General features: G+C 44.0%; 1 protein-coding gene across 3 annotated transcripts in view; it reads left to right on the top strand.

The window, feature by feature from the left end:
• The first annotated feature begins 14,976 nt into the window (after positions 1–14,976).
• gria1a (glutamate receptor, ionotropic, AMPA 1a) overlaps positions 14,977–26,136 on the top strand; it is a 342,037-nt gene continuing 330,877 nt past the window's right edge. For 2 of the 3 annotated variants that reach the window (XM_060927686.1, XM_060927687.1), the window contains exons 1-2: positions 14,977–15,221; positions 15,423–15,557. In XM_060927686.1, the coding sequence (XP_060783669.1) occupies positions 15,140–15,221; positions 15,423–15,557 (217 nt within the window). In that variant the 5' untranslated portion in view covers positions 14,977–15,139. Of the gene's footprint in view, positions 15,286–15,422; positions 15,558–26,136 lie in introns of all 3 variants that reach the window. The other variant, XM_060927688.1, reaches the window with a different exon arrangement.

Here is a 26,136-nt window from a genome sequence, read left to right on the forward strand (position 1 = left end):
AACCTATTATCAAATAGGCTAGATATTTGCCTGGGTGGAATAACTTAAAGAAACCTACACAGACATGGGGAGACCATGCAAACTCCACACAGAAAGGCCCCCGTCGGCTACTGGGCTCGAACCCAGAACTTTCTTGCTGTGAGGTGACAGTGCTAACCATTACACCACCATGCTGCCTTAAGAGAGGCAGAGACAAAATTGTATGCTTGTTCATTTAGTCAGTCATTAACTGTTAAAGGAATACCGGGTACCATTTAATCTGAGGAGACCTGTAGAGAGAGAAAAAAAAACTATTAGACATGGACATCATTGAAGCAGTGAAAGGTCTTACTCCATGGGTTAATCCACTAGTAATTGTGCCAAAAGCCAATTTCAAAATTAGACTTTGTACAACCCCGATTCCAAAAAAGGTGGGACAAGGTACAAATTGTAAATAAAAATGGAATGCAATAATTTACAAATCTCAAAAACTGATATTGTATTCAGAGTAGAACATAGACAACAAATCAAATGTCGAAAGTGAGACATTTTGAAATTTCATGCCAAATATTGGCTCATTTGAAATTTCATGACAGCAACACATCTCAAAAAAGTTGGGACAGGGGCAATAAGAGGCTGGAAAAGTTACAGGTACAAAAAAGGAACAGCGGGAGGACCAAATTGCAACTCATTAGGTCAATTGGCAATAGGCCATTAACATGACTGGGTATAAAAAGAGCATCATATTCTGCGCCAACAAATAGTGGAGCAATATCAGAAAGGAGTTCAACAGTGTAAAATTGCAGAGTTTGAACATATCATCATCATCTATAGTGCATAATATCATCAAAAGATTCAGAGAATCTGGAAGAATCTCTGTGCGTAAGGGTCAAGGCCGGAAAACCATACTGGGTGCCCGTGATCTTCGGGCCTTTAGACGGCACTGCATCACATACAGGCATGCTTCTGTATTGGAAATCACAAAATGGGCTCAGGAATATTTCCAGAGAACATTATCTGTGAACACAATTCACCATGCCATCCACCGTTGCCAGCTGAAACTCTATAGTTCAAAGAAGAAACTGTATCTAAACATGATCCAGAAGCGCAGACATCTTCTCAGGGCCAAGGCTCATTTAAAATGGACTGTGGCAAAGTGGAAAACTGTTCTGTGGTCAGACGAATCAAAATTTGAAGTTCTTTATGGAAATAAGGGACGCCGTGTCATTCCGACTAAAGAGGAGAAGGACGACCCAAGTTGTTATCAGCGCTCAGTTCAGAAGCCTGCATCTCTGATGTTATGGGGTTGCATTAGTGCGTGTGGCATGGGCAGCTTACACAACTGGAAAGACACCATCAATGCTGAAAGGTATATCCAGGTTCTAGAGCAACATATGCTCCCATCCAGACGACGTCTCTTTCAGGGAAGACCTTGCATTTTCCAACATGACAATGCCAAATCACATACTGTATCAATTACAGCATCATGGCTGCGTAGAAGAAGGGTCCAGGTACTGAACTGGCCAGCCTGCAGTCCAGATCTTTCACCCATAGAAAACATTTGGCACATCATAAAACGGATGATACGACAAAAAAGACCTAAGACAGTTGAGCAACTAGAATCCTACATTAGACAAGAATGGGTTAACATCCAAGAGCTTTCCATCCAAGATGGCGCCGCGGACGGCTGCCTCAGGACTTTGCTCTCTTGTACTTTCTATCTCATCTCATTATCTCTAGCCGCTTTATCCTGTTCTACAGGGTCGCAGGCAAGCTGGAGCCTATCCCAGCTGACTATGGGCGAAAGGCGGGGTACACCCTGGACAAGTCGCCAGGTCATCACAGGGCTGACACATACTGTAGACACAGACAACCATTCACACTCACATTCATACCTACGGTCAATTTAGAGTCACCAGTTAACCTAACCTGCATGTCTTTGGACTGTGGGGGAAACCGGAGCACCCGGAGGAAACCCACGCGGACACAGGGAGAACATGCAAACTCTGCACAGAAAGGCCCTCGTCGGCCACGGGGCTCAAACCCGGACCTTCTTGCTGTGAGGCGACAGCGCTAACCACTACACCACCGTGCTGCCTCATACTTTCTATGTTTTGTGTAATTGTTGTGTTATTTCTTCTCCCTGCTTTCACAGAAAGCTGCTGCGCTGAGATTTTTTAAATGTTTCCACATAGTGCTCCTGATAGGAGCATAATGCGGAGGTTTTTTTCCCTCTCATCTCGCATTTCTCTGCCTCTCCTTCCCTGAGCTTTCCTGCTTCTGCTCTGCTGACTCGTCTTGTCTGAGAGACCCTTTCTGCATTGTTCTTCAAATCAAAATTCATGGATTTGATAAACTGGTCTCTTCACGCAATTGACACAATCTTCTCGATGAGAAGCCTGGGTTCGGGGGAACCAGCCTGTCCTGCCGGAACGTTCACAGCTGGATATACGATGGACGTGTGGGAGAGGTGGCGTGTCGTGTGCCTGGAGGTTCTTTCTGTGGAGGACATTGAGGATATTTACCTATTCAGAACCATGATCACAGGACTTTTGCTGATTGGACTAGGCATTGCCCTGGTGTATCAAGGAAATCAGAAAACAGTGACAGCTGTTCAAAGCCCCATAAAGCTGCCCGACATGATTGAAGTGGTGGGCAGAGCTGTCGGCACTCAGACTGAGACTGTGGCTATTCAGAACTTGAGCCGCTCTGTGGATTCCATCTAGGAGAAGTTGATGGCTTTGCAGAGAGAAATGTTTTTTAGGGACCAGAATGGACGAGCGGGGTAGTCTGCCATGTCTACCCATTTCAAGCCTAAACAAATTCCAATCTTATCTTCGGCTCTCTCAGCCAGCACTGCCTTGGTCAAGGTCGTTGCTGGAGCAACAATCTTCCTCTGAAGATCACTGCAGTTAGACTCTCTCTCTCTCTGTATTCCCTATTATTCCCGACTATTGCTCCATTCCTTTGTTTTGTTTGTTTGTTTTGTGTATATGCTTTTATCTGTGTTGTACTATGAAAGCTAAGTGGTACCAGAGTCAAATTCCTCATGTGTTCGCATACCTGGCAATAAAAGTGTTTCTGATTCTGATTATCCCTAAACTTGAGCAACTTGTCTCCCCAGTCCCCAGAAGTTTACAGACTGTTGTAAAGAGAAAAGGGGATGTCTCACAGTGGTAAACATGGCCTTGTCCCAACTTTTTTGAGATGTGTTGTTGTCATGAAATTTAAAATCACCTAATTTTTCTCTTTAAATGATACATTTTCTCAGTTTAAACATTTGATATGTCATCTATGTTCTATTCTGAATAAAATATGGAATTTTGAAACTTCCACATCATTGCATTCCGTTTTTATTTACAATTTGTACTTTGTCCCAGGGCGGCATGGTGGTGTAGTGGTTAGCGCTGTCGCCTCACAGCAAGAAGGTCCGGGTTCGAGCCCCATGGCCAGCGAGGGCCTTTCTGTGTGGAGTTTGCATGTTCTCCCCGTGTCCGTGTGGGTTTCCTTCGGGTGCTCTGGTTTCCTCCAAAGACATGCAGGTTAGGTTAACTGGTGACTCTAAATTGACCGTAGGTGTGAATGTGAGTGTGAATGGTTGTCTGTGTCTATGTGTCAGCCCTGTGATGACCTGGAGACTTGTCCAGGGTGTACCCCGCCTTTCGCCCATAGTCAGCTGGGATAGGCTCCAGCTTGCCTGCGACCCTGTAGAAGGATAAAGCGGCTAGAGATAATGAGATGAGATGTACTTTGTCCCAACTTTTTTGGAATCGGGGTTGTATTAATATGCATCAAGCAAACCATGCTATGGTCAGAGAGTGATACCCCATACCTACAGTGGATAAAACAATACAAGGCATGAATGGATCAATGGTATCCAGCAAACTGGATCTTATGTGGGGTTACCACCAGCTGGAGTTGACATGTCAGATCACATGTGCCATCCACAATGGAGATACAGATACAAATGGCTGATCTTCAGTGTCTTCAGCCAGCAAGCAACACCAACATGAAATAGCCTCTGCACTAGCTGGAATAGAGGGAGTTGAAAATATTTCAGACTTTTCAAAACATTTTCAGAAGATCACTGTTCATGCACCAGACCAGGAAACACATGACCAAGGACTACATGCTGTCATTAAGTGTCTGTAGGAATGTAGATTTACTTTGAATCATGTAAAATGTGAATTTAACATGAATCATTTGATCTTCATGGGGATTTTGCTTACAAGCAAAGACATAGGACCTATAGAAGAGAGAGTTGGAGCCATAGTGGAAGCCAGAGAGTTGGAAAATGCCTCAGATATAAGATGTTTTTTAGGTCTTGTTTGCTATAGCAGTTGATTCATTCCTCAATTCACAACTCTGGAAGAACCTTTGAGACAGCTAACCAGAAAAGACACCAAATTTACCTTTGGTCCAGAGTAAAGAAGAGCATTCAATACACTCAAAGATGAAAGCTGGAACTCTGGCATACTTTGACAAAGGTGCACCAATGCAAATGACTGCAGATGCAAGCCCAGTGGGACTAGGCACTGTGCTTATACAACACCAGCAGGGGGAGATGGTTCTTACCGGTACCTGTTATGTGAGCAGAAGTTTGAGTGATTGTGAAGAACGTTCTCAAAAAGAGGGTGAAACTCTAGCTCTGGTGTGGGCATGTGAAAGACTTCACCCATTTGTGTATGGCAGACAGTTCAATCTGGTCACTGACCACAAGCCATTGGAGACAATATACAAATCATGATCCAAAACCTGTGCCTGCACAGAAAGATGGGTGTTGCATTTACAACCATATGAATTCAAGGTTGTTTATGTACCAGGAAAAGTGAACATGGCTGACCTGTTGTCACACCTGTTGGGGACGATGGCTATGAAAGAACAGCATGCACATGGATCAGATGAATATGTGTGAATTCATTGCTGTGAGTGGCACCCCCAAAGCTCTGACCACAAGGGAAGAGAAGGAAGCATCAAAGACTGATCCGGAGTTGATTTAGGTAAGAAAAGCCATAGAGACTAGACATTTTGAAAAATGTATGTTATATGCACCTGTAACTAATGGATTGTGTGTAGTTGCCTACACTGTCCTACAAGGTATGCAGATAGTGCAAAGGCTTTACGGTGGAGGATGCTCCTACTCATGCATGAGGGACATTTAGGGATTGTAGGAACCAAACAATATCTGAGAAGCAAAGTATGGTGGTTAGGCATGGATAGGGCCAAAGAAGGACACTGCAGAGCATGTCATGGGTGTGAAATTACACCATGACCAGACACACCAGAACCATTAAGGCTTATGCCATTATCAGATGGACCATGGCAAGATTTAGCTTTAGACTTACACAGACCTCTGCTGTCAAACCACTCAATTCTAGTTGTGTTAGATTACTACAGCAGATATTACAAGTATGATATACTCCACGACATTTGAAAAAGTGATTGACAGTCTTGAGTCAGTGTTCAATTGATAGGAATTACCTGTCGCATCAAAATCTGATAATGGGCTACAATTCAATTTATATGAGTTTAGAAACTATTGTGCTGAAAATTACACATGTGAAAACAACTCCAAAGTTAATTCAAGCTAATGGTGAAGTGGAGCCCCAGAATGCTTCAATTTCGAAACATATTCAGACTGAACTGGACTGGCAGAAAGAGCTCAGGCAATATGTCACAGTGTACAGAGGAACTGCGCACAATACAACAGGGAAAGCACATCAAAACACTTGTTCAACAGGAAGATGAGAGCCAAACTACCAGAAATCACACCTCCACAGATGGATCTGGATGTATGTGGCAAATATTCAGAACAGAAAGGGAAATACAGGCTGCATGCTGATAAACAGCAAAAAGCAGATTATTCAGATGTGAATATTGGATATCAAGTCTTGGTTAGACAAGAGAATGTGGATAAGATAGGAATGCTGGTTTGGACCCAGGTCAACAATCAGCTATGGGCTCTCCCAAATATCCTGCCACACAATCTGAACACAGCAGACCCTCATCACCTCCTCCTACAGTAAGTCTCTGTGGCAGAGGATACCACCTGAAAGACTCCATACTTACTCAAGTCACATGTTTGATTAAAATAGTTGGCTTCTTTGTGAAGCCAAATATTTGAATTGTCTCGTCTCATCTCGTCTTCTTCCGCTTATCCGGGACCAGGTCGTGGAGGCAGCAGTCTAAGCATGGAAGCCCAAACTTCCCTTTCCCCAGACACCTCGGCCAGCTCCTCGGGAAGAACACCGAGGCGTTCCCAGGCCAGCCAAGAGACATAGTCCCTCCAGCGTGTCCTGGGTCTTCCCCGGGGCCTCCTCCCGGGGGGATATGCCTGGAACACCTCCCCAGGGAGGCGTCCAGGAGGCATCCGAAAAAGATGCCCAAGCCACCTCAGCTGATTCCTCTCGATGTGAAGGAGCAGCGGCTCTACTCCGAGCTCCTCCCAAGTGACTGTGCTTCTCACCCTATCTGTAAGGGAGCGCCCAGCCACCCTGCGAAGGAAACTCATTTCGGCTGCTTGTATCCGCGATCTTGTTCTTTCTGTCATTACCCAAAGGTCATGACCATAGGTGAGAGTCGGAACGTAGATCGACCGGTAAATTGAGAGCTTCGCCTTTTGGCTCAGCTCCTTCTTCACCACGATGGACCGGTAAAGCGACCGCATCACTGCGGAGGCTGCACCGATCTGCCTGTCGATCTCATGCTCCATCCTTCCCTCACTCGTGAACAAGATCCCGAGATACTTAAACTCCTCCACTTGAGGCAGGACTTCTCCACCAACCTGGAGAGGGCAAGCCACCCTTTTCCGGTCGAGAACCATGGCCTTGGACTTGGAGGTGCTGATTCTCATCCCAGCTGCTTCACACTTGACTGCAAACCGCCCCAGTGCATGCTGAAGGTCCTGGTTTGAAGAAGCCAACAGGACAACATCATCCGCAAAAAGCAGAGATGAAATTCTGTGGTTCCCAAACAGGATTCCTTCCGGCCCCTGGCTGCGCCTAGAAATTCTGTCCATAAAAATCATGAACAGAACCGGTGACAAAGGGCAGCCCTGCCGGAGTCCAACATGCACTGGGAACAGGTCTGACTTACTGCCGGCAATGTGAACCAGACTCCTGCTCCATTCGTACAGGGACCGGACAGCCCTTAGCAAAGAGCCCCGAACCCCATACTCCCGAAGCACCCCCACAGAATACCACAGGGGACACGGTCGAATGCCTTCTCCAGATCCACAAAGCACATGTGGACTGGTTGGGCAAACTCCCATGAACCCTCAAGCACCCTATGAAGGGTATAGAGCTGGTCCAGTGTTCCGCGACCAGGACGAAAACCGCATTGTTCCTCCTGGATCCGCGGTTCGACTATTGGTCGAATTCTCCTCTCCAGTACCCTGGAGTAAACTTTCCCTGGGAGGCTGAGAAGTGTGATTCCCCTATAATTGGAGCACACTCTCTGGTCCCCTTTCTTAAAAAGAGGGACCACCACCCCAGTCTGCCACTCCAGAGGCACTGTCCCCGACTGCCACGCGATGTTGCAGAGGCGTGTCAACCAAGACAGCCCCACAACATCCAGAGACTTGAGATACTCAGGGCGGGTCTCATCCACCCCCGGTGCCTTGCCACCGAGGAGCTTGCAAACCACCTCAGTGACTTCGGCTTGGGTAATGGACGAGTCCACCTCTGAGTCATCAGCCTCAGTCTCCTCAGTGGAAGACATGACGGTGGGATCGAGGAGATCCTCAAAGTATTCCTTCCACCGCCCAACAATGTCCCCAGTCGAGGTCAACAGCTCCCCACCCACACTGTAAACAGTGTTGGCAGAGTACTGCTTCCCCCTCCTGAGGCGCCGGACGGTTTGCCAGAATTTCTTCGAGGCTGACCGATAGTCCTTCTCCATGGCCTCCCCGAACTCCTCCCAGTTCCGAGTTGTTGCCTCCGCAACTGCCCGAGCTGCAGCACGCCTGGCCTGCCGATACCCGTCAGCTGCCTCAGGAGTCCCGGAGGTCAACATGGCCCGATAGGACTCCTTCTTCAGCTTGACGGCATCCCTTACTTCCGGTGTCCACCACCGGGTTCGGGGATTGCCGCCACGACAGGCACCGGAGACCTTGTGGCCACAGCTCCAAACAGCTGCGTCCACAATGGAGGTAGAGAACATGGTCCACTCAGACTCAATGTCCCCCGCCTCCCTCGGAAGCTGGAAAAGCTCTCCCGGAGGTGGGAGTTAAAGACCTCCCCAACAGAGTGCTCGGCCAGACGTTCCCAGCAGACCCTCACCATACGTTTGGGCCTGCCAGGTCTGTCCAGCTTCCTCCTCTGCCAGCGGATCCAACTCACCACCAGGTGGTGATCAGTTGACAGCTCAGCCCCTCTCTTCACCCGAGTGTCCAAGACATAGGGCCGGAGATCAGATGAAACAACTACAAAGTCGATCATTGACCTCCGACCTAAGGTGTCCTGGTGCCACGTGCACTTATGGACACCCCTATGCTCGAACATGGTGTTCGTTATGGACAAACCGTGACTAGCACAGAAGTCCAATAACAAAACACCACTCGGGTTCAGATCGGGGAGGCCGTTCCTCCCAACCACGCCCCTCCAGGTGTCACTGTCGTTGCCCACATGAGCATTAAAGTCCCCCAGTAGCACAATGGAGTCCCCAGTCTGAGCACCCCTCAGTACCTCTCCCAGGGACTCCAAGAAGGCCGGATACTCTATACTGCTATTTGGCCCGTAGGCACAAACAACAGCAAGAGCCCTCTCCCCAATCCGAAGGCGCAGAGAGGCGACCCTCTCGTTCACTGGGGTAAACTCCAACACATGGCGGCTGAGCTGGGGAGCTATAAGCAAGCCCACACCAGCCCGCCACCACTCACCACGGGCGACTCCAGAGAAGTGGAAAGTCCTGCCCCTCTCGAGGAGCTGGGTTCCAGAGCCCAAGCTGTGCGTGGAGGTGAGCCCGACTATCTCTAGCTGGTACCTCTCAACCTCCCGCACAAGTTCAGGCTCTTTCCCCCCCAGCGAAGTGGCAGTCCATGTCCCAACAGCCAGCCGCTGTGTCCGGGGATCAGGTCGTCGAGGCCCCTGCCTTCGACTGCCACCCAATCCACACTGCACCAATCCCCTACTGCTACCTCTGTGGGTGGTGAACCCACAGGAGGTCGGGCCCACGTCACCTCTTCGGGCTGAGCCTGGCTGGGCCCCATGGGCAAGGGCCCGGCCACCAAGCGCTCGCATACGAGCCCCAACCCTGGGCCTGGCTCCAGGGTGGGGCCCTGGCTGCGTCATACCGGGCGACGTCACGGTCCTTGCTTTTTTCTCCATAGGGGTTTTTGATGAACTGCTCTTGGTCTGGCCTGTCACCTAGGACCTGTCTGCCTTGGGAAACCCTGACAGGGGCATAATGCCCCCGACAACATAGCTCCTAGGATCATTCAAGCACTCAAACCCCTCCACCACAATAAGGTGGCAGTTCTAGGAGGGGTTGAATTGCTGTACTAAAATATTCCTGAGACTTTTAGTTTGGTTGATATTTGGAATTGAAAAAAAAAAACCCTCTGGTGAGAAAACATTTCTGTGATAAGAGTAAGAGTTCATGTCCATCTAAAAGGGAGACATCATGTACTGAATGGTGTGCTACTATTTAAGAGGAATAATATGTTGGGGGGGTGTTAAAGGAGGCATGCAGTAAAAGAAGTGAAGTTCAAAATTGGTGTCCGTGATTCAATTCAGGAAACCTAAATAATGAATTAAGGTGAAGAAAAATAATAAACTATAACGCACAGCATCTAAATAAATTGTCAGTTTTGTTTGGTTTGCCAGTCACTGGTATCTCTGTGATTTTTTTTCCCTTAAAAGGAAAAGACTAATGCAAATACAATTAATAGCCATGCACAATTACCTGACTTAGGCCTAGGTAAACAGCATCATTCAAATTCACAAATCAGGCCAAAGTGTATTCTTATATAAATGAATACATTTTGTTGCGGCACACCATATATATACAGTGGTATGCAAAAGTTTGGGCACCCCTGGTCAAAATTGCTGTTACTGTGAACAGTTAAGCAAGTTGAAGATGAAATGATCTCCAAAAAAGATATAAAGTTAAAGATGACTCATTCCCTTTATATTTTAAGCAAAAACAATTTTTTTTTATTTTCATCTTTTACATTTTCAAAATGACAAAAAAGGAAAAGGGCCCAAAGCAAAAGTTTGGGCACCCTGCATGGTTAGTACCTAGTAACACCCCCTTTGGCAAGTATCACAGCTTGTAAACACTTTTTGTAGCCAGCTAATAATCTTTCAGTTCTTACCTGGGGGATTTTCACACATTCATCCTTGCAAAAGGCTTCCAGTTCTACAAGTTTCTTGGGCTGTCTTGCATGCACTGCTCTTTTGAGATCTATCCACATATTTTTAATAATGTTTAGGTCAGGGGATTGTGAGGGCCATGGCAAAACCTTCAGCTTGTGCCTCTTGAGGTATTCCATTGTAGACTTTGAGATGTGTTTTGGATCATCGTCTTATTGTAGGACCCATCCGCTTTTTAACTTCAACTTTTTTACAGATGGTGTGATGTTTGCTTCCAGAATTTGCTGGTATTTATTCGAATCCATGCTTCCCTCGACCAGTGAAATGTGCCCTGTGCCACTGGCTGCAACACAACCCCAAAGCATGATCGATCCACACCCATGTTTCAGAGTTGGAGAGGTGTTCTTTTCCTGGAATTTGGCACCCTTTTTTCTCCAAACATACCTTTGCACATTGTGGCCAAAAAGTTCTATTTTGATTTCATCAGTCCACAGGACTTGTTTCCAAAATGCATCAGGCTTATTTAGATGTTCATTTGCAAACTTCAGACGCTGAATTTTGTGGCTAGGACGCAGGAATGGTTTTCTTCTGATGACTCTTCCACGAAGGTCATATTTGTTCAGGTGTCGCTGCATAGTAGAATAGTGCACCACCACTCCAGGGTCTGCTAAATCTTTCTGAAGGTCTTTTGCAGTCAAACAGGGGTTTTTATTTGCCTTTCTAGCAATCCAACGAGCAGTTCTTTCAGAAAGTTTTCTTCATCTTCCAGACCTCACCCTGATCTCCACTGTTTCTGTTAACTGCCATTTCTTAATAACATTACAATCTGAGGAAACAGCTCCCTGAAAACACTTTGCTATGTTCTTGTAGCCTTCTCCTGCTTGGTGAGCATCAATTATTCAGAATGCAAAGGAGTTGCTTAGAGGAGCCCATGGCTGTTGATTTTCGGGACATTTTGAGGAGTCAGAGAATTTATACAGCTTTGAAATCTGCATCATCTGACCTTTCCTAACAAAGAATTTGAACAAGCCACAGCTCAATAAACTAATTAAGGTCTGGTAAAAGTTACCTGAGAACTTAAATGTATTGGGGTGCCCAAACATTCGCATGGTGTTCCTTTTCTTTTTTCACTCTCCAATTGTACAAAACAAAAATAATACACAAATCTTGCAGAAAATGCTGAAATGTGTCGTCTTTACCTTTATGCCTTTTGGTGATCAGTTCATCTTCTGCTCACTTAACTATTCACAGTAACAGACATTTTCAGTAAGAGTGCCCAAACTTTTACATGCCACTATATATATATATATATATATATATATATATATATATATATATATATCCTCCTAAGGCCCAAGCTGTTTTTTTACATGCATTTTTTATTTCTCTTTGCTATTTGGGCTTATTAGAACCTGATTAGAATAAAAACTAAGCATCATCTTTTGATAAGATGTACTTTTAGAGAAAAAGTATGTCCACATATGTGGATTCTTGTTCCGAATTTCCATAAAGTGCTGTCCACGCATGTGACCGCTAAGCCCTAGGAGGTTTTTTATATATATATATATATATATATATATATATATATATATATATATGGCACGGTGGTGTAGTGGTTAGCGCTGTCACCTCACAGCAAGAAGATCCGGGTTCAAGCCCTGTGGCCGACAAGAACCTTTCTGTGTGGAGTTTGCATGTTGTCTGCATGGGTTTCCCCCACAGTCTAAAGACATGCAGGTTAGGTTAACTGGTGACTCTAAATCAGTGGTGGCTGCTGGTTTTTAAAACAGGGGAAGCCCATTTTACGCATTCATCATAAAACCTGTAGGCCGGATATCAAAGCATAGAAAGGTGTGCCCCATTAGCATAGTGAACTAGACAACCCTACCTAGTGGCAGAAAGTATTTTTGCTTGTACATTTCATGTTATAGTCTGGCTTGCCAGGCTAGTGCCTCATATCCTTAATCAAAAATATCAAACATCCAAAAATCACTGGCTATTCAACGAAGAGCCTTGAACATCATACCCTGATATGCAACACAGAGTCTTTAACACAACACCCAGCTGTGCAACACATCCTTGAACATCGTCTGCAACACAGTCTGGAAATTCATAACCAGGTAGGCTATGCAACACACAGAACCTTGAATATTATACCCAGGTATAACCTATAACACAGAGCCCACCATTCTCTTAACATTACTGAACAATATACACACTTCAGATTCATGAACATTATATGATGCACACTATTTATACACAAATTCTGCCCTCCGCTCCTTTTCCAGAAAATGGTCTGTGACCCTGTCATACTAGCTGGTTGTGCTTTCTAGAGACTTCACCAATTTCTGTTAGCAGCTAGCACTGCAGATCCCAATAAGGCTCAAGCTAGCCTACAACCAGATTGAACTACAAATGAAATAAACGAGTGAATTTGCGAATGATCAAACTGATAGAATGGATGAAAGTTAACGGAGCACAACGAGTAATATTTACATTTATTTACAGAGTAATGTACAGAGACATCAATGAGAAGAAACGTTTATATGAAAAGAAAGTCAGACAGCACTTTGGCACACGACTACACTTTCTCGACATCCGCTGGGGACTGACTGATCATACTTCCGTGTTCCTTGCCGACGCCGAAGTACAGAGCCTGCCCTCCTCATGTCTTTCAAACACTACCTCCAATAATCCTTCATCAGCCCGGCTTCTTGTCCCTCCCACTGTCTCGTTTAGTCCCAGAGAAGCCCGGCTTCCCTGGAAGTGACGATTTTGTCGAAATTGGCTGTTCAGAGCCCTCTCATAGGCTGCAACGGATACCCGGCTGCCAGCCATAGAGCCCATTGAAATAAGAAAGGTGTTGCCAGAGTTGCCAGATTGGGCGGTTTTAAGTGCATTTTGGCGGGTTTTGAACATATTTTGGCTGGAAAATGTCAGCAGTATCTGGCAACGCTGGTTACAGCCTGGCAGCAAAGGTGATTCTCGTAGCAAACTGCAAGTTCGTCAGACATCACTCAAATAAGTTACAGGATAGTTATGAACGTAAATACAATCTTGGGCATATATTATGTTATGCAAGTTATTGTTTTAATGAGAATTCAACGTCGTAGATGCCGCAGTTTGGGGAGAGAATTTTAGGGGAAGCTCAGCTTCCCTTGTTGTCTCTGAGAAATCGCCCCTGCTCTAAATTGACCGTAGGTGTGAGTGTGAATGGTTGTCTGTGTCTATGTGTCAGCCCTGTGATGACCTGGCGACTTGTCCAGGGTGTACCCCGCCTTTCGCCCGTAGTCAGCTGGGATAGGCTCCAGCTTGCCTGCGACCCTGTAGAACAGGATAAAGCGGCTAGAGATGATGAGATTATATATATATATATATATATATATATATATATATATATATATATATATATAAATAATGTGTGTGTGTATATCTCATCTCATTATCTGTAGCCGCTTTATCCTGTTCTACAGGGTCGCAGGCAAGCTGGAGACTATCCCAGCTGACTACGGGCGAAAGGCGGGGTACACCCTGGACAAGTCGCCAGGTCATCACAGGGCTGACACATAGACACAGACAACCATTCACACTCACACCTACGGTCAATTTAGAGTCACCAGTTAACCTAACCTGCAAGTCTTTGGACTGTGGGGAAACCGGAGCACCTGGAGAAACCCACGCGGACACGGGGAGAACATGCAAACTCCGCACAGAAAGGCCCTCGCCGGCCCCGGGGCTCGAACCCGGACCTTCTTACTGTGAGGCAACAGCGCTAACCACTAAGTGTGTGTGTGTGTGTGTGTGTGTGTATATATATATATATATATATATATATATATATATATACACACTACCGTTCAAAAGTTTGGGGTCACTTTGAAATTTCCTTATTTTTGAAAGAAAAGCACTGTTCTTTTCAATGAAGATCACTTTAAACTAATCAGAAATACACTCTATACATTGCTAATGTGGTAAATGACTATTCTACCTGCAAATGTCTGGTTTTTGGTGCAATATCTACATAGGTGTATAGAGGCCCATTTCCAGCAACTATCACTCCAGTGTTCTAATGGTACAATGTGTTTGTTCATTGCCTCAGAAGGCTAATGGATGATTAGAAAACCCTTGTACAATCATGTTAGCACAGCTGAAAACAGTTTAACTCTTTCGAGAAGCTATAAAACTGACCTTCCTTTGAGCAGATTGAGTTTCTGGAGCATCACATTTGTGGGGTCGATTAAATGCTCAAAATGGCCAGAAAAATGTCTTGACTATATTTTCTATTCATTTTACAACTTACGGTGGTAAATAAAAGTGTGACTTTTCATGGAAAACACAAAATTGTCTGGGTGACCCCAAACTTTTGAACGGTAGTATATATATATATATATATATATATATATATATATATATATATATATATATATATATAACATTAAAACATTTTATTGTATACATTGAGTCCCTAACACGTGCTGTAAAGAACTATGTAAAGTAGGTTCTTTTATGTATAAACTAATGTATCAAATGTAGCTTACATTTTGTAGGGAAACAGGCTACCACGCAATGGTGTGAGATACTTAGGCGCTTCAGCATTAGTCGTATAGCTGGGAGGCAGAGCTCTGCATAACAGCTCAGAATAACGGAACACGCGCACACACATACACACACACACACACGACGTCGGTAGCGAGCAGGAGCGAAGGGAGCAATTTCTTTTGTAGCTCGGTCACGCAGTGCTGGTTGTGTTCTTAGAACATCCGGGCAGATTTCAAACGGAACCATTGGACTATACCCATGCTGGGGATTTGTCTTTGTTTCTTTCCGCAAATGCAAAAGGAAAAAATATGCAACGAAGCATCGCTCTGCTCTGCACCAGCGTTATCGGACTCTGCTTTGGTTCGAGTTTTCCAAGTAATATCAACATAGGTGGGTGCACGAAAATAGTCACCTGTAGGTGCCTAAAGTGCTCAAAATGGACGATTTTCACTAAGTAAGATTGCTCTTTAAAAAAAGATGACTAACATTTATTCCATACCATGGAAACGAGCAAGAGCAGCGATGTCACTTATACGATTTAACCTAATATGTATGGTCGCTTACAATTTTCCCGTCTGTTTTCACGCACAGGAGGATTATTCCCTACCGAGTCGCACGAATATGAAGTGTTCCGATTTGCGCTTTCGCAGCATCAGGACATTCCCAAACTGGTACCTCAAGTAGATATGGTAAAGATGGGTAGCAGCTTCTCCATGACTTATGCATGTGAGTACGACCATGGAAGACAGACACGACTTAAAAATGTTCACACTTTTTTTTTATTGTTTCTTTCGTTCAGTGTGACAAGGTGGAAAACACCGCATTTCAAAAGTTTAGCTTATGTCCCTGTTGCATAAACTCATGCCGTGTCTTGTGAGTGTGCTTGTGTAGTATATGGTAACAACTGATCAATGTGTAGTCCTTAACTGACGCTTTGGAATAAGGCGGGTCTATTGAAATGTACATATGCACGATGTATATGGAAATGCCATTTTTGTCCGTTTTGCAAGCACCTTCGAACGAAGGCTTAGAGTTGTTTTTTGTTTTGTTTTTTTAAATTAAGCTCATAAAATTCTTGACCTATCAGTATGTGAAAAAGCCGGTTTTCAAACTACATTCTAGAAAATTCATCAGGTTGCGGATCTGTTTGTGTGGCACTGTGGAAGGCAAGACTGCAGTCCTGTAGGCTATTCATATTATTCATCGTTTTGGGTAAATGTCGCAATTCAGATTTAGACATTTGGACGCGTTCGACTTGTCGAAATGAAGTCAGACTGCAGATACCACTGCATACTTGTCTGAGCTGCGCTCAACCAAGTGCGCAAAAATAACGTAGGCCTATTTTACGTGTAGGCTATTAAAATAAAAGACATCTAACTCCGTTTTTTCCCCTGTGATTTAATAGGTCTAATGAACCACTTTGCTCATCTACAAGACATGTTTATAATAATAATAATAATGCATGTATTTTCAGGGGGTGGCATGGTGGTTAGCGCTGTCACCTCACAGCAAGAAGGTCCTGGGTTCGAGCGTAGTGGCTGATGTGTGGAGTTTGCATGTTCTCCCCTTGTCTGCGTGGGTTTCCTCCGGGTGCTCCGGTTTCCCCCACAGTCCAAAGACATGCAGGTTAGGTTAACTGGTGGCTCTAAATTGACCGTAGGTGTGAATGGTTGTTTATCTCTATGTGTCAGCCCTGCAGTGATTTGTCCAGGGTGTACCCTGCCTTTCGCCCATAGTCAGCTAGGATAGGCTCCAGCTTGCCCGTGACCCTGCACAGGATAAGTGGCTACAGATAATGGATGGATGTATTTTCAGGGTAAAGTTGGACTGCTGTTGCTGCTTTAACACATCTGCAACATGCAGATTCATTTCAGACTTGCAGATTTGTGGCAGACATTTATCAGCCAGTGGTGTATAGCCTATATATTCATCATTTACTAGAGAAGCACAACACAATGTGTCTACAGGTTTGTCTACAGTAGCTAGTTTAATAGAAGGGCTCTTACTTGTCTTTTATTATCCATGACCACTTTAAACAGAGGATTAATTGTGGGAATCCAGCAAACCCCAGGTTTATTTTTTATCACTATTTTATTTATATACTTTGGTCATCCACATACACACAAGTTAGTGTAATATATTGTCAAAAAATTGTGTTACAGGCCACTGGTCGTTAGAGCTAAAATGCATTATTTGCTCTTTCAGTCAAGTGATAATGTTACTTTATGGTCAGAATTTTCTTTTTAAATTCTTGTTTAAATGTATAGCTTTGTGTTTCATCTTCTCCATATGAAACCAGAATCACAACGTGTACAGTCAAGAGTCAGAGAGTCTCTCTCTCTCTCTCTCTGTTCCTCTCCTGAGTGAATAAAAATTAAAAATAGAGCTACTTCAGCCTTTAAAAAAAACTACATGGGAATAAAATAGCTTTGAACAGGCAGTTTTATTACCAGTAAACTACAGTAGGAGTATGTGTGTCAGGGGGTGCAACACAACCTGTGGTTACATTCACAGTGCCTGTGAAATTCACTTTTTATTTACCAAAGCTGCAGGTCATCACAGAAACTGCTCCGAGGACCACCTACTAAATGCTCTTTGCCTGTGAAGTAGTGGAACTGGTCAACCACAAAGCTGCCAAAAAACCTGGCACTAAAAGGGAAATCCATATTCCATTCTGCATATAATGTAAACAAAGTTCTTTTGTGTCATAAATAAACACATTTTTTAATTTTAATAAACACATTTTAATAAACACAAATAAACACTGTTGTGTCACAACAAGTCACTGGTGTGGAGGGCAGTAGTATAGATGATGGGAAATTCGATTAATATTTTTTTACTTTTATTGAAAAGACAGTTGGTTACAAAATAAAGTCGTTATAGGCATATAAAAGTGTGCAATTAAACAGTATTCAATTTTTCTTGATGTTGACTGATTCTTCAACATTGACAAAATTGGCAATGTCTGTTTAATGTGTTGGATTTCTTTATTAGATGTGATGAAAACTGATGTATGCGATCCTAACATAAGGATTATTGCCAGGGTTGCCAGATTTGTGTGAAAAAAGTTTCCCAGTTGACAAGCAATACTAAAAGACATATTGTCCCTAAATAGATCCTAAAATGGTCTCATGTTACTATACATTTTATAATAAATTAAAAATATCTATAAAATTGGGGGAAAATACTGGCATTGGCAGTTCAAAAGTATCCAAATTCTGTGGGGAAATCTGGTAAGACATTAAATATAATTATTTTAGTACATGAATGGAATATGTAAGCAGCCACACTTTGTAGTTCCCCATCATTTTAAGGTTCTGATTTCTCACATTTTACACTGTCCTCCCTATGCATGAGGGTGGAGAACCACATGTTCCATGTTGCTGTATGTGCAGTGCTTAAATTGTGAGTTGGGCTTGTATGTCCATTTCATATATAACACACACAGTCGTAGATGAAGTGTACTTGCATTAAACTGCCTCATAAGAAGCCAGTTGGCCTACAGGGCATCAGAGAAAAAACAAAAACAAAACAACTCTCTGTATCCGTTTCTCATTCAAATCTGGTAATTTCAGTGGTCTACTGGTACAACGAAATACTGAGGTTAAAAGGTTACTGAGCATGACTGAGTTTTATACATAGAATATAAAAGCTTAAAAAAACTATAAATTACACCGTTGCAGTCTGTTATCATGACATGATATGTTTTATAGATAGAGGCTCATATCAGTAGAATAAATTAAGCTAACTCCTTTCATTAGCACACACAGATGTTATAACTCTGCTTAGTGTGCCCCACAAATATAGCATTTTTAAAAAGTTTCAGGTCTGTTATATTTTCTGATAATGTACACAATATGGCTAGATGTTTGTGGTCACCAGACCATTCCCTTTTTTTTTTTTGAACATCCTATTTCAAGTATAATAATTTGCTGTAATAATAACCTCCCTACTTCCGGGAAAGCTTTCCACTAAATGCTGGAATGTGGCTACAGTATAGGGACGTGCCTGAACAAGGGTGTTCGTGAGATCAGGCACTGATGCTGGATAAGGAGGCCTGGGGTGCAGTCAGCATTCCAATTGGTATTGAGTGAGGTTGAGTTCAAAGCTGAAAATAATTTATTTGGTAATGCCAGCTGCTGGGTTACAGGGTTGAACATTTTTGTTAAAAAATCTACCAGCCACTCATTTTCCCCCAGCCACTTTCATGTTTTAACAGGACATGTGTAACTGCATGTGAAAAACAATACAGTCAGATCTACAATAGTCAAGCATGATTATTTAGGTAAATAGGCTATTTTATTTCATAAGTCAAATATTTAAACCCTTCAGGAAAATACTGATATTCTCTCTCTCTCTCTCTCTCTCTCTCACTCACACACACACACACACACACACGGAACTGATGGAAGTTACATTTGATGAGTTGGGCAGTTTGGCTTTTCTCCACTTCTCATTAAAAAGTTTTTTGGGAGGTTTTCTCTGCAGACCTCGTAACCCCTGCAATGTAATGCCTTTTTTTTTTCTGCAACGTTAGCCTAGGCTGCTATATCTGAGGTGATTTGTTTTAACCATTTGTTTTAACTATGCTCAAAGTAGCACTAGCTAATGTTCAATACTCAAGTTAGTGCTAGTTTGCATCCTATGCTCAAGTTAGACTGTATGCCTCATTAGAGTGAAACAAGCAGACTCGCAATTCATTCAGCGCTGGGGGATGTCACAAATAGCTCTGTTACAATTGCATTATTTCTTTTTTCTATGCTACTTTTACAACCGCCCTGTGATGACCTGGCGACTTGTCCAGGGTGTACCCCGCCTTTCGCCCGTAGTCAGCTGGGATAGGCTCCAGCTTGCCTGCGACCCTGTAGAACAGGATAAAGCGGCTAGAGATAATGAGATGAGACTCAAAATCACCCACATTTGATGGGTGCTAATTTCCAACAATGCAAGTTTAATAAGTAACTTTTATATTGGTTAGCTCAGGTGTATTAGAGTTGATCAACTGTCTGACCCTAAATAATAACAAGATCTGCAAACCGTACTCAAGTAGGCATAGAAAGTGGTACATGAGAAGTTCAGGACAACAGTGAAAGGCCTTACATGTGGTCAAAGTGCTGTCATGTTACAGACTGTGGGAAACAATCTGTGATATGTTTTCTACTGTAGAAACCTTCCTAGAAGTCAGTATGAGCATGTGACAACGTGACTTGACACACGGAAGACTAGAATGTCAGCTTCAAATCAGATCTTTTTTTATGGTTTTCTCATTTTTAGTACACCATGATACTAATTGGCTAATTCTCTCCATGGTTAGTCAAGTCTTTTCCTTGATTATATGTTTGAATGTATAATATATACATTAATTGCCATTTGATTTGACATACCTACCACACACCTACATTCATTCACACTTTTATCAGGTACAATTGCTATTGAGGTGGACTTTGTAGGTGTAAGAGTACTGACTATAACCAATCTGTTTTTATGCGGTTTGTCAGTCTTCCTCAACACCATCTATCATTATAATGAGATCACCACAGGACTACCACTGACCAGATATAATTTGAGTTGTAGATCCTTATACGGGGTGGCATGGTGGTGTAGTGCTTAGTACTGTTGCCTCACAGCAAGAAGGTTCTGGGTTTGAGCCCAGCAGCCAACGGGGGCCTTTCTGTGTGGAGTTTGCATGTTCTCCCCATGTCTGCATGGGTTTCCTCCAGGTGCTCCGGTTTCCCCCACAGACCAAAGACATGCAGGTTAGGCTCAATGGTGACTCTAAATTGACCGTAGGTGTGAATGTGAGTGTGAATGGTTGTTTGTCTTGATGTGTCAGCCCTGCGATGACCTGGCGACTTGTCCAGGGTGTACCCCGCCTCTCGCCCATAGTCAGCTGGGATAGGCTCCAGCTTGCCCAATCCTGCACAGGATAAGCGGTTACAGATAATGGATGGATCCTTATACAGGTAGTAGCATCTTATTGGATGTTGCAGTGGAGTGTATCATAATGTCAGGGCTAAGTGGAGAACAGTCATTCAACCATAAATATCCTTCCAACAACTATGGTCAGAAACTGAAGATGGGCTAGAGGACAGTGAACCAAAAACTGCAGGGGAAAAAAGATGAGGTATAGATTCTAAGTATACACCTACAGTACGTACAGGGGTGGATCCAGAAAATTGGGAAGGGGGGGTGTCAACCCAGTAAGGCTGGGGGGCCGGGGGCCGCCCAAGACCCCCAGAAGCTCTGCAATTTTTAAATACCTGGAGATGCATTTTGAGCTGTTAGAGACATGTTGTAAATGAACTTTCTTAAATAAAATTAACATATCAAAAATATGTTTTAAAAGTAGGAACTTTCAAAACTGTTTTGTCACTGAAAATTATATTGTCAGAGTTGCAGGTATATGTGAAGAACATAATTACAACTGATATATGGTAATATTTATGAAAGTTGCATTGTCATATAATACATTAACATGTGACACACTACAGTGTAGAACACTGACCACAAAACACTTCAATAAATTATCAATCACATTATCAATCACATACATAAATAAATTATTAGCAACTGCAATCTGAGCTCCTGCTCAGGACATTCAATGTACATAAAAGACAGTGAATATGCCCCCCCCCCAAAAAAAAAAAAAAAATCCCCACAGACATATAAGGTGGGTAGGTATGTCTAAAAGCTCTAGCAGTGGTGCTGATTTATACTACACCATCAGTGCCATCTCACTGTCACTGATGTACTGAGATTTGTTTAATTTCTGGGCATAATTCATTTCTGGTCAGCAGTGGTCATGTAGCATTACTACCAGCATTGCTGCCTGGTTTAAGGTTATTTAGCACAAAAGTATTTTAGCACAAGTCTTTTAGTGCAGCTCTTAAGTTCTTTAGGACAAGATCCAAGAACACTTAATCTTTATTATGGATACTTACTGATCATGTTTAAAGATGTTTGATGGATTTTTTTATGAAAGTTGCCAAGGTTCTGATCGAAAACAAGCGATTGTATTTCTGCACTCCACCATATTGAAACTGCCATGTTTGATGTAGCCCATATGTTAGTCACCAATCCTCTCTCCAAATTATTTAACACAGCACATATCCTGACACAGTACACTTCTATAGCCAACTTCCAGGTTTGTTTTGTCTTTAATAAAGTGCTAAGTTTAAATCCTATCACATTTATTATTTACAATTTGCTAATTTGATAAAGAATGAAAAGTCAAGCTGTCAGTCCTGCGCGCTGTGGCACGGGCACCTGAAGGCGTGCCCCCGGCGGCGCACGTGTCAAGTGGACTCCAGCACGCGCCATTAACGTCGCGTACCTGAACTTAATTAAGGAGCTTAATTAAGGGTGGCACGGTGATGTAAGTGGTTAGCACGGTCGCCTCACAGCAAGAAGGTTCCAGATTCGAACCTAGCGGCCGGCGAGGGCCTTTCTGTGTGGAGTTTGCATGTTCTCCCCGTGTCTGCGTGGGTTTCCTCCGGGTGCTCCGGTTTCCCCCACAATCCAAAGACATGTAGTTAGGTTGATGTGGGGTGGCCTTGGGCTGAGGTGCCCTTGAGCAAGGTACCTAACCCCTGACTGCTCCCCGGGCACTCTGGTGTGGCTGCCCACTGCTCTCAGTGTGTGTACGTGTGTTCACTGCTTCAGATGGGTTAAATGCAGAGGATGAATTTCACTGTGCTTGAAGTGTGCATGTGACAAATAAAGGTTTCTTCTTTCTTCATTGCTCACTTGTGTGTGCATGTGTGTGTTCACTGCTTCAGATGGGTTAAATGCAGAGAGGAATTTCACAAGTGTGTGATGAATAAAGTTGTGCTTTTGCTTTATATGTGCACCTATTTAAGGACTGTGCTGATGCACGATCAAGGCGAAGTATTACACTACATCAGTACGCATTACCGAGCCTTGTTTCCTGTTTCTGATTTCCTGTATCCTGATTCCTGTGCCCGTTCCTCATTCTCATTTTTTCGCTCTGCCTTTGCTATCCTGTTTGCACTTTGCCTGACCCTTTGCTTGTTTCTCGTTTTGGATTTTGCCTGCCGATTTGGACTGTTTGCCTTTGTGTGTGTTTGCATTTTAATAGATATATACTTCTGCACTTACATCCGCCTACCCTGTGTCTGACAGAATACTTCGCCTCACCATGGACGTAGCAGAACTATTTCAGCATGCAATTCTACGCTGCTTCTGGGTGTCCTTATTTCAGCCCCTCGACTCATATTTCCAGCTGAGTTCTGACTGGAGTCCCCCGGCACCCTACTATGGAATATATCACCTGAGGGGATTCAGCCTAAAGTGCAATCTGTTCTTTGAGGACCTCCAAGAACTCAAGCCACCAGAACCTATCTGGGTGAGCTTCATGCTCATGTTTATTTCTGGATGAGCATGCTGATGGGTGGATTACCTGATCTGAGCCAAGCACCCATGCCTTCGGAATTCACAGACTTTCTTTGCCATGCTCCAGGGTATCTGTGAATCTCTGGAAAAGGGGGACCGCAGCAGCGGAGGGGGCCTTTGCTCTAGAGCACCTCCTAAAGGCCGTCAGTTCAGAAGCAATCCCACAGCCTGTTCTACAGTCAGTTCCAGAGCCAGCATCTGAACCTGAACCAGAACTAGTTCCACAGCCTGCATCAGAGCCAGCGCCTGAACCCAAGTCAGAGCCAACACCAGTGTCTGTTCCAGTGCCAGAGCCAACGCCAGTGTAAGAGCCAGCACCAGCTCCAGAACCAGTGCCAGAGTCGGAGTCAGAGTCAGCGCCAGTGTCTGTTCCAGAACCAGTGCCAGAGTCAGTGCCAGAGTTAGAGTCAGTGCCAGTGTCTATTCCAGAACCCGTGCCAGTGCCAGTGTCAGAGTCAGCTCCAGTGCCATTGTCAGAGTCTGTGCCAGTGTCTACTCCAGAGCCAGTGCCTATGCCAGAGTCAAGTCCACAGTCCGAGTCCAGTCCAAAGCCCAAGTCAAGTCCAGGGTCCGAGTCATCTCCAGAGCTTGAGTCCTCTACTTAGCCCGAGTACAGCCTGGAGCCCGAGTCAAAGCTCGCTTCCTGCCTTGAGCCCAAGTCATCCCCAGAGCTCGAGCCCAACTCCAGTCCAGAGCTTGAGCCCAAGTCCAGTCCTGAGCCAGAGTCATCTCCACAGCTCGAGCCCAAGTCCAGTACAGAGTTTGAGTCCGAGTCCAGTCCAGAGCTCAGGCCCTCTCCAGAGCTCAAGCACACTACCAGCCCTGAGTCCGAGCCAGATCCAGCACTCAGGCCTGAGTCATCTCCTGAGCTGGAGCCAGAGTCCAGCCCAAAGCTCAAGTCATCTCCAGAGCTTGAATCCAGCCCAGAACTCGAGTCCACTGTAAGTCCTGGATCCGAGTCAAGTTCCAGGGTCCAAGTCAAGTCCAGAGTCTGAGCGTGCTTCCTGCACAGAGCCCAAGTCATTTCCAGAGCCCATGTCCAATCCAGAGTTTGAGTCATCTCCACAGCTCGAGCCCGAGTCCAGTCCTGAACCCGAGTCATCTCTAGAGCTCAAGCCCAAGCCATCTCTAGAGTCTGAAACCATTGAAGAAAAAGAAGTCTTTATTTGTCACATGCACACTTCAAGCACAGTGAGATTCATCCTCTGCATTTAACCCATCTGAAGCAATGAACACACACACACACACACACACACACACACACACACACACACACACACACACACACACAGAGCAGTGGGCAGCCATACTACAGCACCTGGGGAGCAGTCAGGGGTTAGGTACCTTGCTCAAGGGCACTTCAGCCCAAGACCACCCCATGTTAACCTAACTGCATGTCTTTGAACTGTGGGGGAAACCAGAGCACCCGCAGGAAATCCACACAGACACGGGGAGAACATGCAAACTCCACACAGAAAGGCCCCCACCAGCCACTGGGCTCAAACCCAGAACCTTCTTGCTGTGAGGCAACAGTGATAACCACTACACCACCGTGCAAGTCAGGCGTCCAAGTTTTGTCCTGAGCCTGAACCTGAGCCCAGTGGATTTTGGCTCCCGGAGGGAGCTCTTTGGGGGGGGGGGGGTTCTGTTAGTCCTGCGCGCTGTGGCGCATGTACCTGAAGGTGCACCCCAGGCGGCACATGCGTCAAGCGGACTCCAGCACACTCGCCGTTAACAATACACACCTGAACTTAATTAAGGAGCTATATGTGCACCTATTTAAGGACTGTGCTGATGCATGATCAGGGCAAAGTATTATGCTATGCCAGTATGCATTACCAATCCTTTTTTCCTGTTTCTGATTTCCTGTTTCCTGATTCCTGTGCCTGTTCCTCATTCTCGTTTTTTCACTCTGCCTTTGATATCCTGTTTGCGCCTTGCCCGACCCTTTGCTTGTTTCTCAATTTGGATTTTGTCTGCCGATTTGGACTCTTTGCCTTTGTGTGTGTTTACACTTTAATAAATATATACTTCTGCACTTACATCCACCTACACTGTCTCTGACACAAGCAAAATTTACGAGATAAGTTTAAAGAAAGCTTTTTTGTTTGTTCATTTTATTTTTTTACAAAAGAAAAAAAAGGTCAAAAGTAATGAAAACTATGTACAGCTATTTCAATTATTTTATTAAGCTATTTACATTTTAGATAATTGCTGTGACTTCTAAATGCAAGAAAGTGAAATAATTAAACTTGAAAAAAAAAAACAACTTGAAAGGTGCCACTAAAAATGCACGCAGTTTAAGAAGTTGGAAGACATTAATTTAAATTTTTTTTTTAAACGATCTCATAAACAAAAAATCTTGGACTGTAAATTCAGGTGAAATCAAATATAAACATGCCGCAACAAAGTGAATTTCCCTGTAAACTAGCCACAGCTTCGAGACTTGTCTTGATGATTGAACAACCCTTACTTTTTAGCGTAACCTCTTCTTCTTCATCTTCTTCTTGCTTCACGATTGCCGTATTATAAACAATTGATATATTCATTTTGGTTGTTTTGCCATTCTTGAACGTTTATATTGCACTTTTATTTAATTGCCATTCGTTCTAGGATACTTTAGTGGAAGTTTCTTTCATTTGTGTACATATCACAACTGTTGGTTACTTCTTAGTTGGCAAAACACATGTTGTCAAGCAGGGCAAGAGATATAATCCCCTGATTAATTAATTCGGCAAACTCATAATTATTGACAGTTGAATTTGTGATATGATCAGAAATGACCGACGTTATCTATGAAGGTACCCACAATTCAAGGTTTGTTACTACAAATATCCAAAGACACCAAAGAATCCGATTTTCAGTCCACGTTTCAGTTATCAACAACTGATCC

This window comes from Neoarius graeffei, chromosome 8 (assembly GCF_027579695.1).
Source record: "Neoarius graeffei isolate fNeoGra1 chromosome 8, fNeoGra1.pri, whole genome shotgun sequence".
Taxonomy (NCBI): Eukaryota; Metazoa; Chordata; class Actinopteri; order Siluriformes; family Ariidae; genus Neoarius; species Neoarius graeffei.